At 38.2% G+C, this 18,215-nt stretch overlaps 1 protein-coding gene across 5 annotated transcripts in view; it reads left to right on the top strand.

Annotated features, from left to right (window-relative positions):
• The window catches only part of ATP7B (ATPase copper transporting beta), a 114,522-nt gene that overhangs the window by 27,218 nt on the left and 69,089 nt on the right, over nt 1–18,215 (top strand). The window contains exon 1 of one of the 5 annotated variants that reach the window (XM_020969949.2): nt 3,125–3,777. The exons of the other annotated variants lie outside the window; for them this stretch is intronic. Within the exon in view, the coding sequence (XP_020825608.1) occupies nt 3,538–3,777 (240 nt within the window). The 5' untranslated portion in view covers nt 3,125–3,537. Of the gene's footprint in view, nt 1–3,124; nt 3,778–18,215 lie in introns of those variants that run through there. 5 annotated transcript variants of the gene reach the window in all.

Below are 18,215 nucleotides of genomic sequence, written 5' to 3'. Positions count from 1 at the left end.
CTCCTTGTTGGTGTCATCTACTTGTATATCTCAGAGCTGAGAAGTCCAAGATGGGGGGGGTGGTGGTGACAGTATGATGAATGGGGCTTATATATCTAGCTATCCAGTCTTTACTCTCTTCATTAGGTGATTCAGCCCTTGGGGGTGGGCTGTGTAGGTCCTTTCCCTCAAAACCTCAAAAGAAAGGGTCAATTGGATTGACACCACCACTAAGCAGATCTATGCAGAATAAAATAGTAGAGGGAAAAATAGTCCTAGAGTCACCCTCGGGGCACCACTACTAAGCAGATCTATGCAGAATAAAATAGTAGAGGGAAGAATAGTATAAGAGTCACCCTCGGGGAAATAGAATTGGATGTGGGTTCAGAAAGAGGATCTGGACTCCACTCCTGGCTTCACAGCTTCCTAGCTGTGTTGCCTCTGGGAATTTATCCTCTCCCTAAGTTTCAGTTTCATCATTTGCAAAATGTGGATAATGATGTCTGCCTTGCACACATCATTTAGTTATGAGAATGTCATCTATTATGATTTATGATGTTGTGGCAGGTTACTTAGCAGGTATGTTGTCAAGGACATTTGTGGTCATCAGTGGGTTGGATTAGATGACTTCTGATGTCTCTTTCAACTCTGAAACACTGTGATTCTGTGTAATGTGAATTGATTAAACATGCAGTGTGGACGCTCCAAACATCCAGGTGTTTGAGACACAACTGTGACACAATATGTTGAGTACAGGTGTTGCTTGTATTAGTTGTGTTTAGAACAGGTGGTAAAGATTTTTCATGGGAGTAACCTGGTGGCTCTGATAAGCTATGGAGGAGAGAGGACTGCCTTCAATACTACAGTGACTAGGTAAGAATCCCAGACTTAGGCTGCCAGCATTGTCAGGGCAGTAGGAGGCGGGGATGGGGGAAAGGGAGGAAGTATTGCTTTAAGCACTGCCATGTGTCTCCTATTAATGCTCATTGAGAACTAGAGACAGCTCAGAAAACTTCCATTGTAGATTCAGTACCCGACAGTTCTGCCAGAGGCAACCCATGGCATAGTGGATTTCATGCAGGGTTTAGTAGCTAGAAGATCTGGGTTCATATCCTTCCTCTGACTCTTACTAGTTATGTGACCCTGGGCAAGTCACCTAACTTCTTAGTTCAGGTAACTCTCTAGGACTTAGCTACTGATTCATTAAAAAGTTGTCATCTGTGTTGAAGGTGGGAGTTCCCACACCAGGGTGCTGCCATACAGATGAATCATAGCTCCTTTCCAAATTCATGTAATTTTCTTACTGTCTTTTAGGTTTTTTTTAATGGTATGATCTTTAATATTAAAGTTATGTATCCATTTAGTATGGATTATGTAATATGGTGTGAGGTATTGGTCTAAGCCTATTTTTTGTTAGCTTTCCTGTTGAGGTTTAGGGGTGCTGGGACCCCAAGATCACAATATGTGGGTCCTTCCGAAAAGAATTCGACCCAAACCTTCTTTCAGCCAAAAACAAGGTTTGTTAAAGATCCGCCATATTAGCCAGACTCTTAAGGAATCTGAGCACCTGTGAGCTATTGGCTAGATTGTAAAAACCTGAGCAGTGGCTAGATTATAAGAATCAGAGCATGTGTCTAGATTGTAAGAATCTGAGCACCTTAATGGAGACAAGATGGATCTTTATATACAGAAAGACTGTGGGAGAAATCTAGGAGTGGTCAAGTAATCTGGAGAGGGGGGTAGGGTACAAGGAAGTAGGGAGGACTGTGAGGTAATAGAATGCCAGGGACCTGGACCAAGTGGCCTAGGGAGAATGGAGCCTGACTAGGATTAAGGGTGGGCAATGGGGGTCATAGAGAGGTAAAACAATGGAGAGCCAGGCTAAATTAAGGGTAACAGAGATTGGGCGTAGCCACAGTGAAAGATCACTTGATGAAATTATAGCCTCAGACAAATGCCAGAGATTTGGCCATGTGGGAAAGTCCACGGTTTTTCTTTTTTGGGGCCTCACTCCCATCCTCATAATTCCCATCAGTTTTTATCAAATAGAGTTCTTTCCTAGACAATTTTATGTTTTCCACTTTATCAAAAACTGGATTATTGAGTTTCATTGTTTTTGATTCTCCCTTGTCTAGTCTGTTCCATTGACCTACCTCTATATTTTTTGACCAGTACCAGATTGTTTTGATGAATTCACCTTTACAAATAAAATTTGAGGTCTAGAAGTGCTATTTCCCCTTTGTCTCTATCTCTTTTCATCATTTCCCTTGATATTCTAGATCTTTTGTTTTTCCAATGAATTTTGTTATTTTATCAAGTTCTATACAGTATCTACTTGGTAATTTGATTGGTATAGCATTAAAAATATGTGTTATCTTGGGCAGTATTGTCATTTAAAAATTATATTGGCATAGGTCAGCCATGAGCAATGAATATTCTTCTATTGTTACTGTTACTACTTTATCTTACATCTGTATAGTTATTAACAGTTTACAAAGTGCTTTCACAAGCCATATCTATTTTAATCTTAATCAAAATTTCTGTGGTGTGTTATCTCCATTTTTACAAATGAGGAAACTGAGGTCCAATGAACTTATATAACTTGTCCAACTAAGTGGCAGAATCAGAGTGAGAGCCTGTTATTCTTATTATAAGTTTTATTTATGTTATTTAATTTTAATCATAAGGACCATTATTGTAAGAGTTTATTGTTTGTGTAGTTTTTACATAGCTACAGAGTGCTTTCCTCATAGCTAACTTGTGAGATAGGGTAGGTCACGGCAGTTTTTCTAAGAAAACTTGTGATGTCTAGTGAATTCACACACATACCGGGTTTTTTTTCCCCCTCTTATTGTGAAGACTTTGGTCCAAGGGGAAACCAAGATGCAATAAAAAGAACACCTTTTTTTTTTTACTTTGTTGAAAAGTGCAAGTCATGTTGCCTAGGAAATAAATAGTCCAGTAACAAGCTAGTAAAAGAAAAAGCTGTATTTCATTCAGGGAAACTCTAGTAATTCAGTAATAGAAGAAAGTGGATTATTTCCCCCTGCCTCTAGGCAAGGTTTCTAGGAGTTGTGATTGTGCACAAGGCTAAGAGGAAATCACCTTTAGCTTTGGGAGTTAATTATGTGTAGGGTTTGTGCTCACTCTCCTTGTGCCTCTGGAGTCTTTGAAAGGTCGGTGCTGAGTGAGTATATGGGCCGTGTGCAAAGATTAGTGAATGTAGGTAGTGTAATGAGTGAAAAGAAGCCAATAAGTAGGCAGAGTTAAGAGAGAATGAGCATATATAGAGGAGCGTAAATATAGACGGGGAAGGCGCCTGGGGCCGTTGAAACAGAACACTTCACTCTAGACAGGGGGCAGAGAGAGGCTGAGGAGGTACTGAAGTACATAGAGTTAGATGGCTTTGTAGAAAATCATTCTATACAGACAGTGGCTTTTTAGCTAGACGAGATATTTTTTGGGGAAAAAAGAAAGCAATTTCTTCTAACATGACCAAACTAGGCTGGCAGAAGTAAATCCGACTTTTGTAAATTTTGGAGTGAGCAAGAAACATCTATGGAGAGAGTTGGGAATGAGATGAAGGGGAGACTGCTGGACCATTCCTCCTTGGCAACTTTAAATGATCCAGATGTCACCCTGCTCTCAGTTCACAAGCGACCATCCTTCAAGAACATCCCTTGTTTAGGCAGCTGTTCCAAGCCAGTGCCACCTGAGGATCACGGTTGTGTTCTACCAAAGGTGAAGGCATTGGCTCCGGGAATTCTGAATGGAATGCCAGAGACCAACTCCACTCAGGTCAGTGGGCTTTTCAAGGGGGCTGCTCTCAGACAGCTGCTGAAACAAGTGTATATTTTGATACCCCATATGTTGTGTGTATAAATAAGGAGAGAGATCCTTAGAATGCGTGCGCACATGCATTTAGAACTATGAGGTGGTGGGAGGTTTGTCTTTTTTTTTTCTCAGCATTATTGCTTTATCAAGGTAACAGCTTTTGTCTTCTTCTGGTGAATTTTGGCAAAACACTTTGGAAGCCTCTAGCAGTGGTTCTAAAGTGTAAAACCTGTGCATTGGTCCAAAATACAAAGTCTCTGAAATGAAGTTGTTTTTTTTTCCTTTTCTCATGTAGATTTAAATTTTAGCTTTAAACCTACATTTAAAGACAAGGTAGATGATTTGAAAACATAGCAAAAACAATTTTTTTACTTAATTTATTGCTTGAAGTTTTGTTGTGTTTATGAGCCAGTAAGGTAAGTATTTTGCATAAGATCTTTTGTCCCAGGAAAAGTACTTTAAAAAAAATGAGAACTGTTCTTAAAGGCTTTCCACCTATGGGTACAAAATAGCATTGGCTTAATTCTTATGTGGCCTTTATGATTATTTTTGCTATTACTGTTAATAATTGTTTAGAAGCACTAAAGGTTAAGGTGAATTTTATGCCTAGGGCTTCTTGGAGTGGGCTGTAAGACATTTAATTCAGTTGAATAAATATTCAACTGCCACGTTTCAACCTTTTGGGTTAAAGGCAGAAAAAATGTTTTTCTATATTCTGGTATGTTTTGCCAGCATTTGATTGTAAAGCAATTAAAAATATTCTTTAGAGGGCTAAGCTGATAGAAAAATTAATGTTGCATTACAAGAGACTTCGAAGGCAAATTTGATAGACACCCCACTGTGGAGTTATAGTTGCTGACGGTTTAGTAGTTTATTGCCAGAGCTGGGGTTAGAACAGGCCTTGTTGATAAGGGAATGGAAGAATCAATCTTGTTCTTCTTATAACCAGTGGAAAAAATGGTCTTGATGATTATGTAGCTGCTATATTCATCACCCATGGGATAAATTCTTGATCTCCCAGTCGTGGTTGCCATTTTCTTCTCTTGGATTTTTTTCAGGGTGTATGTAGTGGCATGGATTTTCAGAGTAAATTGCCTTAATTTAGGAGTTAAACTGATATGTGGCAGTTGTTTGAAATCCTAAAGGGACAAGTTAAGTTATTTAAGTTGGTGTTCCCTTCCTTGAAAGTTTTTGAAGCAGGACACTTCTAGGGCTTGAGGACTGTTTTTTTTTTTTAAGTGATATCAGAAAATAAAGATTTTGGAGGTTTAGGGAGGAAGAGTATTCCACCTTCACAGTTATAATCTGGAACTCAATGGGAGCTAACAAGCTCCTCAGCAAATGTGATTTCAGTTAAAATAATCAGAATAGCATTTTACAGGGACCAGTGTGGATTCCTGAAGTTTTTGTTTGAGAAACAGGAACTATCAGTAGTTTTATGGTCACTCACTTATTAAAGAAGGAAGCAGTTTAGGAAGTGGTTAAAACATAGCTGTGTCTCGACAAAAAGATAGTCCTAGAGAGAGCCCACTGTATTTCAGCGAAATAACTCTTTGTAATAGATTTTCCAGTTGTGTAATTCACTTGATACTATCTGTATTGTCTGGGTATAATAGTCCTCCTCACAGGTTAATTAGTTTAGAATTGAAATTAGTAATCCTTCATTAAGGAGATGAACTGGTTAGAAGTAACTAGTTTAAGTGATATGAAAACAGCAGAAATTTAAACTCAAAGTGATGCAAAGAATACTCATATATAAGATCTATCTGTCTTTCCATTTATACATCATTTATATCTCCCTGAGGACCACTTTGTTTTTCCATCTGACTCATACCCAAAACGTCTTGTATATTTCATTTCTCTGTTAGAATGTAAACTCTTCTAAAGCAGTTGTACTTTCCTCTTTGTATCCCCAGTGCTTGGTATACATAGTGCTTTACATAAAGTAATTACTTGCTCAATAAATGCTTTTTGAAATTCATTCTTTCATATACATATATGGACATATAGATCTATAATACCTTACGCAGTTTAAGATGTGGCTCAAACACCACCTTCTTCATGAAATCTTTCCTGATTTCCAACTGCTAGTGCCCTCCCTCCCTAATTACTTTGCATTTATTTTGTATTTATTACATATAATATTTTACATATACATATGTATATGCACATGTTATCTCTCCTAATAACATGAAACCTCCTTGAGAACAAATATTGCTTCATTTTTTTGCCTTTGAATCCTCAATGCTTAACACAATATGTGGCATATAGTAAGAGCTTAATAAATGCTTATTGATTGATTCAAACTGAGCAACCAAATACCTACATAAGTAAACCTTGGCCGTTTTGCGAGACCACAGTAACACTCAATAAATATGTTGGATTTAGTCATGTTCTAATGATCTCTGAGTACACCAGAACTACTAATTTCTCACTCACATGGATGGGCAATTTACTTTCACAGAGTACTTTTAGTTAAAACAGGATCATGTTCCAAATGAAGCCTGATTCTAAAATGATTAAGGTTACCATGTACTTGTATTTTTTTTTAACATTGCCCCTATCAATGTAGAATAAAATCATAACAGTAAAATGTAGGTTTCTTCAGCTCCTAAAAGCTTTTTGAGAAATAAAAGAGATAGCAAAGAAAAGATGGAACTGAATCATAGTGGGAAAGATATATTTAAATTAGAAACAAAAAGGGACTTCTTGATTGCAAGGGTTGTTAATTTGCTATCTTCTGTTTCTTGAGATTTATAAAAATGAGGTAGAGAGTTCTCAAGGGTGGTTAACTTGGGTTCTGCCTAGATGAACTCATGATGACCTTCTGAATCCCCAGTCAATTGTTTCCCACTTGAAATAAGTCTGATATGTAAAAACCCAACTCTATAGCTATTATCAGGCTTTTTGCAAAATAATTTTGTGATTTAAGAAGGAATTCTATGATCACTCCTTTAAATAGTGATCCCCTGTTATATAGTTTGATACAAAGAAAGTTGATACACACCTATTCAGGAATATATCTATTACATTAATTGAATTGTAACTGGGTCTGTGCTAAGAACAGTGCGGCCATTACAGCAAAATTCATGTAAATGTATAATGAAGGTAAAGATTAATTTGTTCCATCAGACCTAAGACATTTGTATGCCATCTGAATTCATCAGCACTGTATGAAAAATTAAAAGTCTGGGCATACCAACTATTTTTCTATAATATAAACATTTGAAGAAGCTTAGTGTAATCCATACTGTTAGAAAAATCTGAAACAAAAATCTACTACAGGAGTGAGTGAAGGGAAAGCCTTTATTAACGCTTCTTTTGAGAAACGGCCACACTACACCCTAGTAGCAGGTGGCACTGGTACAGTGGTAGAATCAATTTTTAAATGGTTAGTAAGATCCATTCTCCTCCCATCTGAGCCTGGGATTGGACCAGCTCATCTGAGTTATACTTTTCCTAAACCGCCAATCCCATGTTTCTCCATGTTCTTCCTTGTCATGTTAGTTCACGCGTACCATGTTCAAAAATGGCGGCTATCTCCACCCGCGGGGTATATCAGTTAATATTCAATACGCTTGTTAAGCAAGCCTAGTGGAGAAAAGCCTTCGGCCTGTCGTTGACCAGGTTGCAACCAGTTTAGCCTCCAAGGCTCTGTCTTAAGGAACTAGTTGTTTGCAGAATGTTTGGGGCACTTTCTGATTGGTTGAGAGACTATCCACAAGATCTTGGAAGTCCTTCTCAGAATTCCCTTGTTCTGTTGTGGAAGCCTAACACCTAATCCTTACCCACACATACTTAATTAAACTCTAGAAAACCACCTGGATTCCTTAGCCTTAGTAGCTCTACTGTACTATGGGGTCTTCTCTTGATTCTAGGAAATGATGCAAGAGAGTTATGGTCTTACTGATTTGACTTAGAGCATTTCATTAGAATATCAAAAAACCAAACCAAACCAACCCACTCTTAGAGATCGGCTGTTTGACTGATAGTGCAGAATTAGCCTTTGACCTTGCCTTGCCTCCCTGGATCTCGTATAGAATATTATCAGAGGGATGACACTGCTGTAGCTCATGAGGTACCGTTATTTGATAAATCACCAAATGAAATATTTGCTGCAGTAGACAAAAGTTAGGTAACAATGCAATTCTCTGAAATGTTAAGAAGTTGAACTGTATGTTATTTGATTGTCTGCTGAGAAAGCTGTTAAGATAACTGTTGTGAAGAATGTTAACTCTTAAATTAGGGGTCTGCATCCTGAATTTGTGTTGTTGAAGGAAAAAAAATCACTATTAATACTATACTCTGTGTATTAGGCACAAGTCTACCAGAAACATTTTAATTTATCATTATTTTAAAATGAAGAATTTCTAACTTAGAGAAATATCCAAACTGACATAGTCTCCTTATGCTCTTGGCATCTCTTTCTCCAAGACATTATGAGATAAAATTTTTGGAAGCTTGAACGAGGAAAATGGCACAAAATAATGGAATGTGGTTTGTGGCTAGCATTCTACTTCATCTCACAATAACAGTCACTTAATCTTTTGGTGAAGGCATTGGAGAACCATACTCCTAAAATTATGCATCTGCCTCTGACCACTTTTTTCCATGGCTCCCCGTGACCCATCACAGGTGACACGAAAGAATCAACAGGATTGCCTCCTTCTGATCAGTAATCCTAATCATTTCGTGAGATGTTCAAAGAAGGGACTGTTGCATGGGTCAGTAGTCCAATCATTTCAGAAGGTGAGAAAGACAATAACTAGACAAGAGTTAAATTTGGTTGCCACCTCACTCCTAGAATCTTAACCTTTATTCTTGACTGTTTACACATTTTTCTAAAGGGAAAAGTCTAGAAATGATTTTTAGACTAGACAATGTTATTTCTTAATATTTCAGTTGAACTAAAAAGGAGCTTTTGAATCTGCTGTCACAGTATGTTCCTAAATTCTTTTGCTTTTTTACTACCTTAGTTTAAAAGAAATTAGCCCAACTAAACTGATTATTATCCATTCTGTGTAGTTTACCTCGCTTGTTGTTCAGTTGTTTTTTTAATCATGTCCTACTCTTCATGACCCCATTTGGGATTTTATTGGCAGAGATACGGGAGTAGTTTGCCATTTCCTTCTCCAGTTTATTTTATAGATGAAGAAACTGAGGCAAATAGGGTTAAGTGACTTGCCTAGAGTCACACAGCTAGTAAGTGTCTGAGGCCAGATTTGAACTCAGGAAGATGAGGCCCAACACTCTATCCACTGTGCAACATAGCTACCTTTACATCGATTAGAGAAATATTACTCTAGGCAGTTTCCAAGTATTATTTCTTAGATCATATTGTTCAATTTTTTTTTAAACTTTTTGTATTCTTCTGAGAAACTTACAATTCTTAAGTTGTCTCTACAACATTGAAGATAAATGTTTTGCTTATGTGGAGATCATGTTTTCTTTTCTTTTTATTACTTTTTGCTTCTCTTCCATGACATCTTTCACTTTAATGCATTCTCGGTCCATATTTCTGTCTTCTATTTCTTTGGTGAGACTTTCTACTGTGGATTCAGGTTTTTCTATTCTGCTAATGATTTCTGTTTTGTAGACCATGAATTCTTCTCTCACAATGCTTATTTCTCTTTTAAACCATTCAAGAACATCCTGCTGTGGTTCCCTGCGCTCTTGGGAATCCATAGAGTCCTCCACCTTGTCAGAAATTGATTCCATTTCCTTTTTCTTAGAGATTCCAAATGCTTAGAGATAACCACAGACTGAATTGATGATGAGGCAGAGAGACTATTAATGACTGCTGGTCCGTATCCTTCCCATCTCAACAACATCTTTATGAGAATAATATACACATGTACTGAGGACATTTTTGATGAGAGTATGAGAATAAACCGAAAGGTTTTTGCAAAAATGTTCAATAGCGGACATTTATTTAGAGTTACACAATTGACTAAAAGGTGGAGAGAATAGAAAATTCCATAATGCTTAATGTTTGTTGACCACAAACAAGCATTTGATTTCTTAGAGCAGCATTCCACCTTAAAGACTCCTCCAGAAAGGCATCTCTCATGAATCTGCTGGAATCACACAAGAGTCTTTGAAAGTTGTAACTGCTTGATTTTGTGAATGTCCTGTGAGATATGAAATATGAAGATGATTGTCATCAAAGGCTTGCTACTGTTACAGAGGATATCCAACACAGAATCCAAAGGGAAGAGAAATTCCTTAGAGATTAAATTTAACAACCGTTTCTTAAGCACCTACCACATGCAAAATACTATGCTAAGCCCTGGGGATATAAAGAGAGAAGTGAAGCAGTGTCAACCCTCAAAAAGCTTAGATTTCATGGATTTTGTGGTCTTCCAGTTTCTTCTGTTTGTGGATGACTTTGTGCTGGTAACTTTTACACATATTAAATGTGTTGTCATATTTCGTCTTTTTTAAGCTTTATATATTGTTTCAGAAACATCTCCTTTTCTTTTTTTCATGTTATGACCTTAGTTTAGACCCTCTTACTTGAACTACTAGAGTAGTCTCCAAATTAGCCTTCCTGCTCTAAGTCTCTCACTTCTCCAGTTCATCTTTCAGACAGCTGTCAAAATGACTGTCCTAAATTGCAGGACTATACCCTCTGCTCTAGCATGCTATGTAAACTCCTCTGTTCAGCCTTTTGAAGGTTTTTACAATGTGGCCTCAATCTACCTTTCCAGCATTATTATACATTGCTACCCTTCCCACAATCTTTGGTCTAGCCAAACTGGCCTTCTTGCTGTTTCTCACAAATGGTGCTCTTCATGCTTGGAATGAACTCCCTCCTCCCCTCTGTTTCTTAGAATCTCTAGTTTGCTTTAAGACTCAGCTCAAGCACCGCCCTCCCTCCGTTAACTTATATTTGTTTGTTACATATTTTGTGTGAATTTATATGTCCATGCTGTTTCCCTTATCAGATTATAAACTACTTGAGTGCGAGGACTATTTAATTTTTGTCTCTGTATCTTCAGCACCCAGCACACATCGTGCTTGGTGCATAGTCAGTTTTTAATAAGTACTCATTGATTGATTAATCAAATGCTGGAACATTGAAGAACCTCCTGAAATCTGCAATGGCTGAAAATCATCTCCTCAACTATCCAGACATGAGAAACAATGTGGGCAAAGCATGCCTGATATTGAGACTGTGATATGCATTTAGATAGCCCTTTTTTGAATGGATCCACTAGGACGTATACCTTAGACAGACACCACAAATGGACAAGGACAAGAATTGGACAGGAGGAGGAGAACAGTCTAGATTGCCTTTGGGAAATTGTAGAGTGCTTTTAACAGAGGCTTACTTTTCAACACCAATAGTCTCTCAAGGTGCTGTCTGGTCACAAAAATTAAAATCATGGATCATGTAAAGGGGAATGAATTATAAACACACATGATAAGTGTGAGTGGATTACAACATATTACCAATAAATCATTGTTCAGAAGTGGTATAAAAGAGATCATTAGAGCCAAAAGAAATCAGGATAGCCATCCACCAAGCTGGAACTATGACTGATGGACAGCCCATGTATCCTATTTAGTGAAAGTTAAGAAGTCTATAAGAAGGCCCCTAATACATTGGATGGACCCCCTTTGGAGTATTTGTGGAAGGACATGGCTAGCAATTGTACAGAGTAAGAAAGTGTGAATGGATAGATGGAGATCTGGTGGAGAGAGTGCCTACATGACATGGGACATCCAGCTAAATATTAAAGGCCACACGGTCACACTGTTTCTCTTGTGAGGGTATTTCCAGTTCCTTAAAAAGGTTACCACGTGAGGTCATAGGTCTTATAGAAACATTCTTTGAAAATAGGACGGATATATCCAGCTGTCTGGGGTGGTGATATAGCCCTGTTTCAAGGAAGGAGCTAGAAGCTGTTGACTTCTCCTGGCCTCTGCCATCCCTGCGGTTCTTTGGTGTTCAGAGAATTCATAAGTAAGGCTGCTTGAGCACAGTAGTCCAGGATGTACCTAACGCTAAGAGTATGTAGCATCAAAGTAGAAGATGTGGCTCTGCTAATGATTTCTCCCTATCCCCACAGAGAAGGAAAATGGTCTGTGTGACTTGAGTGTAGAGGGAAAGGATGAATGTTGGGGGAAATTGTCCAGTGTGCATTATACTGCTGGGGCACTTCTGAAATGACAAGTGCTAAGTAGAAGATGGAAGTATTGTCACCTAGAAGAGTACCCTAGTCTTTTTAACCTAACTCTGTGTCTGTTCCCTTGAACCATGGAAATGGGGCAGTTAATGCAGACTAGTTTATCATGGACTTGTAAGAGTTACAAGTGAAAAGTACCAATCAATAAGCCAATTAAAAAAAACCATTTTTAAGCTTTTATTCTGTGCTAGGCACCATGTTGAGCCCTGAGCATACAAAGCCAAAGATGAAACAGCCCCTGACTTCAGGTAACTTACAGTGTTTGCACAATGTATACACATGTACGTAAATGCAAAATACAGACGAAAGAGACACGAAATGATTTTATGGCGAGCACTGGCCACTGGGGAGATCAAGAATGGCCTCATGCAGAAGGTGCTGTGTGAGATGAGCTTTGGAGGAAGATGGGAATAAGAAGAAGTGAGGGCGAAGGGATCAGCCTGTGCTAAGACGCAAAGACAGAACATGAGAACATGTACAGGGTTAGCAGTTAATGTAAATTGCTGCTCCTCTTCTACTTAAAAACAATAAGGGTGAGAAAGGAAAGAGTACCCTCCCCCCCTTTTAGGTATACACTAGGTGCGACTGACCAGATCCCTGCATCACAGCTAACCCGGATGTTTAAAGTCTCAGAACAACAGAATCTCAGAGTTAGAGAGGACCTGGGGGTCACTTAGCCCAACCTATAGGTAGAGGGGGATTCCTCCAGCTTCTCCAACAAGCAGTCAAACAGCCTTTACTTGAAGGCTGCCAGTTGTTGGGAACTTAATACTTTTTAAAGAAGATAGAGATAGGTAGCTATATCTATCTAGCTGTCTTTCTGTCTAATCTATATCCATCTATATGTCTATTCTGAATATTAGTTGTGTCTGCCTTTTCATGACCCCATGGATCATAGCATGCCAATGCTGTCCATGGGCTTTTCTTGGCAGGGATAATGGAGTGGTTTACCATTCCTTCTCCAGCTCATTTTACAAATGAGGAAATTGAGACAAACAGGGTGAAGTGACTTGCCTAGGTCACACAGCTAGTAAATGTCTTTTGCTTCTTTTGTATCCACAGTGCTTAGCACAGTGCCTGGCACTAGTAGGTGCTTAACAAATGTTGATTGATGGGTTGATTGATTGGTCATGTCCAAATTCATGTGTCTCCTGTACTTTGAGTTCATCACTTCTCTGTCAGGAGGTAGATGACATGCTTTGTCATAGGTCCTCTGGTGAGTCACTGCTTTGGTCAGAGTTCTCAAGTCTTTCAAAGTTATTTTTCTTTACAATGTTATTGTCATTGTATAGGTTGTTCCGGTTCTGCTCATTTCGCTGTGTTAGTGCGTACTTCCTGGGATTGTCTGAAATTGTCTCTTTCTTCATTTCTTATGGTGTAATACTATTCCATTATATTCATATACCACAATTTATTCAGCCATTTGCCACTTAAAAGATATGCCCTTAATCTCTTCTCCTCTCCTCCTCTCTCCTCTTTTCCCTCTTCCCTTTCTTTGCCTAGCCTTGCCTTTTTTCTTTTCTACCTCCCCCCCCCTTTCAGAATCAGGAAATTTGTTTTCTTTATGACTATTTCCTCCCCTCTTTCTTCTTAATCCTCTACCTGTCCCTGCCTACTTCCTTATGGAGTTTGATGTGTTTCTACAACAAGATGTGTGTGTGTGTGTGTGTGTGTGTGTGTGTGTGTGTGTGTGTGTGTGTGTGTGTGTGTGTCAGCCCTTTTCTATTTGGTTCAGATAAGGGTGTGGTTAATCTGATGCCTGCTCCCCCCTCCACCTCTCCATGTTTCTATATTCTTCTTCATGTTCCTCATGAACCAGAAAACCTGAAAAGTTCTACCCTACCCTTTCTCCTTCATATAGTAGTATATTCCTTTTGCCTTTCCTTTTATTTCCCCTCTTAAAGCCTTCAGAACAAAGCATTCATTCCCAATCTTCTGTTTTTCTTAACTTCCTCTATACCCTTTAAATACACTAAGGTTCTGAGAGCATACTAATTCTTGGTGCAGCCCATTTCACTGTTGAAAAGATCAAATTATAGAGAATGTTTTCATTATATTAAACCCAAATTTCTCTGCAAATTCCTCTTCTGTCTGGAGTCACACAGAATAAGTCTTCCTTGTGATTATACTTCGAACACTTGCAGGAAGATAGCTATCATGTCCCTTAAAAGTCTCTTCTCCTGCGTAAATATTTCCAGTTTCTTCAACCAATGGCCTTGGTCTGTATCTCCTCAATCATTCTACTTGCCTTTGTTTGTAAATGTTCAAATCAGTGTATCTAAAATAGGAAACATATTTATGTCTTTTGAATGTACATAGAAGGATCTGAATCTGTTCTTAGAATTTTGAGGAACATGATTCAGATATGGGGTGTGTTGTATGGAGTGAAGTACCAGAAATCAGAACTCTTCATAGTAGTTTTGCTTCACGTGCTATGATAGAGATGAAATAATATGCCTTTGAAAGTATTTTGGGATACGTGTTACATTTTGGTAGGCATGGAGAAACAGCCTGCAAAGGTGCACAGATTGGAGATGAAGTACCATGTGTAAGAAACAGCAAGCTCAATTTGGCTGAGTTGGAGAATGAATTCGGAAGAGTAAACAGGCAATAAAAGTGGACAGGTAGTTTGGGCCAGGTTACAAAGTATTTTAAATGACAAGTGTAAGACTTTGTGTTTGGCCTTAGAGACCATAAGGAGCCCCTGGAGCTCATTGAGTAGGGGGAGTTGAGTGACCTGGTTAGACCTGGCTTTAGGACAATCACTTTGGCCATTCCACGGAGGATGAATTGGAGAGGGACAGATTGTGCCAGGGAGACTAACTTGGAGGGCAGCAGCCGTCTGGGTGAGGTGATGAAGATCTGAAGTAACGTTGTGTGCTTAGAGAAAAAGGGGATGGATAGGAAATGCTGTAGAGGTAGAATGACAAGGCGTGGCAGGAGGTGAGGATGACACCTAGTGTGGCTACAAAGATTGTGGTGCCCTTGAGAGATAGAGGAAATTTGGAATAAGAGTGGGCTTGGGGAGGAAATTAAATGAGCCTTGTTTTGGACATTGTGTTGTGTTTATTTGACAGTCAGTGCATAGAAATGATGGTCAAACCCTTGGGAGCTGATTCAATTGATTGCTAAGAGTGTGGAGAGAGAAGGGAAAAGATTCCAGAATACAACCTTAGGCTACGGCTACAGTTAGGAGACACAGTATGATTATCTACTAAAAAGATAGCAGAGTCAGGAAAAACTAGAAGGGGGAGGCGGGTGTGCAGCTAGGTGGCGCAGTGGATAGAGCTCTGGCCTTGGAGTCGGGAGGACCTGAGTTCAAATCTAGCCTCAGACCAAATACTTGACACATACTAGCTGTGTGACCCTGGGCAAGTCACTTAACCCCAATTGCCTGGGTCTGGGGGAAACTAGATGAGAAAATCCAAGAGGGAGTGGTCAGCAGTGTTAGATGCTGCAGAGAGATCAAGAAGGATAAGGATGGACATGAGATGGGACAAGTAACTCCTTTTTCCAGGAGTTTGGCTATGAAAAATTGTCCTATATCTGTCCTCCTCTTCACAAACTCCTTGAAAAAGCTGTCTGCTCTTTTTACCTCTAATTCTCTTACTTCTGACTTCACTTAATAAAACTGTTTTCTCCAAAGTTAATAATAATCTCTTAGTTTATTAATTTATTAATCTCTCCTTCTGAAGACTATCATTTCTCTAAGTTTTCATGATACTAATGTCTTGGTTCTCCTTCTACCTGTCTGACAGCTTACTATGGTAGCGAGCACTGTAATCTAACCGAATTGAGTACAATCACACATTTGCACCTGGAAAATCATCTTTATGAAAATTGTTTTGTGCTATCAATTCATCCTGATTCAATAAACATTTATTGAGCATTTACTACATATATGTATGTACTCATATGCATATGTATACTATACATACAAACATATATAATTTTATATATTTCTATTAAAGTGAGAGCTGATGTAATAGCAGACAGAGAGTTGTTCCCATGCCAGACCGCCAACACCAAGGTGTTCCAAAACACACAAACACTCTGGCATTTCATAAAGTGCCTCTGTTTTCAGGGTTTTTTTCTTCCTGGACCACTTGCCTCTACAAACCTGCCCTTCTAGAAGGAGATTTATTTGTATTGTTTCTAGCAAAGTCATGGCTCCAACTGTCCTGATAAACCCTTTTGGCAGTTACACACACCCCACAAATTTTGACCAAGAAAAATTAAGATAAACTGGGTGGAAAACCATTGATAATTCACTTCTTAGACGTTGGAGATGGCTGATGTTAGGTTTTTATCCTAAAGAAGCAGTTTGCTAGCCTGAGGTATTTCTATGGTAGTCTTTGAGATTACTGTGAATCACTATCTTTCTTTGAGAATCTTTCCACTTTTCTTTCCCATGGTCTTTATCTTTGTTCTTTTTATAAGGCTGTATTTGATGCTGAAGGCATCCAGAATACTGTTTTCTTGCCTGTGTCTGTAGTGTGCTTAGGTAACGTGACATGGAAATGGTTAGCTGTGTAGCAGCTGAACACCCTTAGGTTAAAAAAAAGTGATTTAAACCAATGATATGATGAAGAAGTAGCACTGTTAGTATAATTTTTAAAAGTCCTTGTGTAGGTAGAGATAAAGGAGAATTTAATAAGACCATGGCTATGCCAACAGTGAGATAAAAAAGCAAGGGAACTGTCCATCTGATTCATGGAAAAGCATCTTTCTGCTGAGGGAAAACAAATGTTGGGTCTTTTCTTCAGACCAACTGTTTGTAATATTCAAACCAACTGGATCATTGATTGCTTGGTTTGCCTCTTCATTTTGCATTTATGGATATGGATCAAGGAAAGAGATTTGGGAACAAACTAGATTATAAACTGATTGAAGACAGGTGCTGTGCCATAATCTCTTATATGTAATATTGACTTAGTAAATAGTTATTTTATTTACTCTAGCAAATCTAGTTTTCTGGTCTTCCTGTGACAAGAAATTAACACGGGCAGCACTATTGTCCATATTCTCTAGGGAATAGTTTTGATAAATGAAATACATAAATAATAAAATCCCTTATAGCTGGTTAGTAATTTCAGTCACATTTCTTATCAAACCTTTAGAAAAAAGTTTACGTCTTTTTTCTTCCTCTTCCCACATTCTTTTGGATATATATAATGACTAGCAGAAGAACAAAAAGATGATTGTAGGAGGGAAAAGGGAGCTTAGCTAAAGGGTAATTCCCTAGATAACTTATGTTTAATTCTCAGAATGAGTTGTAAAGTTTAACTATTTTAAGATATAGTGTGTTATTAATAATATTTTACTCAGTTCATGATTTCCTATGTGTTTATCATAACAAATATAATATTCTCTGTCTTCAGAGATGATTATAATCTTCCCCCTCAAAAATAAAGACATCAAAGTATGTGAAAGAACAGCTACCACTGTTACTAGGATTCCTATTCTTATTAAATAGAAACATTTGAAGCTGACTGTTGTGAAATTACAGTGACCAAACTCGGCCCCAGAGAAGAGATATGAAAAAATACTCTTCCCTCCTTTCTTTGCAGAGGTGGGGAAATATAGAATGCCATGTTAGACTTGTTGTATGTATTGGCTTGTTTTGCTGGACTTCCTTTTCATTCTAAGCTTCAAGTCCTGTCTCTGATACATATTCACTGTGACCATGTCACTTTATCTCTCAGTGTTCCGGGCCACTCTGTAAGACTAGAAGCTGCAGAGAAGATGCAGAAGGTGCATGCATTGCTAAAGAGAGTTTCTCATCTGGAGATTACCTCTAGCAGTGCAATCACATGTCCATTCTCTCTTTATCCCTTTACTTTTTGTGATAGGATAAGTCTCTGGGAGGAGAAGTATAGAAAAAAAAATAGACTGGGAAATGTAATATTTTTAAAAATCAAGAAAATGTTATTTTTAAAATATCCATTAAGATTATATTAGAGAAAGAAAAAAGTATGCTATGAAGAACAAGAAGTTCTAGTCCTAAAATTCTGGGTCTTGTACTCCATTCATTACTTTAGGTTATCTGTAACTTCTTTGGGACACTCCTTCCATTAATGTAAATGGCAACACTTTCCTTAGGTGGTAGTCTTTATGAGCTATTATGACTGAAAAAAAAATTCATCATTCATTAGCCCATCTTCTGGTAATGAGCCTCTGAATTTAGGAATTTAGGGAGACTGGTCCTTA

Source organism: Phascolarctos cinereus, unplaced genomic scaffold (assembly GCF_003287225.1).
Source record: "Phascolarctos cinereus isolate Bilbo 61053 unplaced genomic scaffold, phaCin_HiC Scaffold_726;HRSCAF=1367, whole genome shotgun sequence".
Classification (NCBI taxonomy): domain Eukaryota; kingdom Metazoa; phylum Chordata; class Mammalia; order Diprotodontia; family Phascolarctidae; genus Phascolarctos; species Phascolarctos cinereus.
This window is presented reverse-complemented; position numbering and strand designations above follow the sequence as displayed.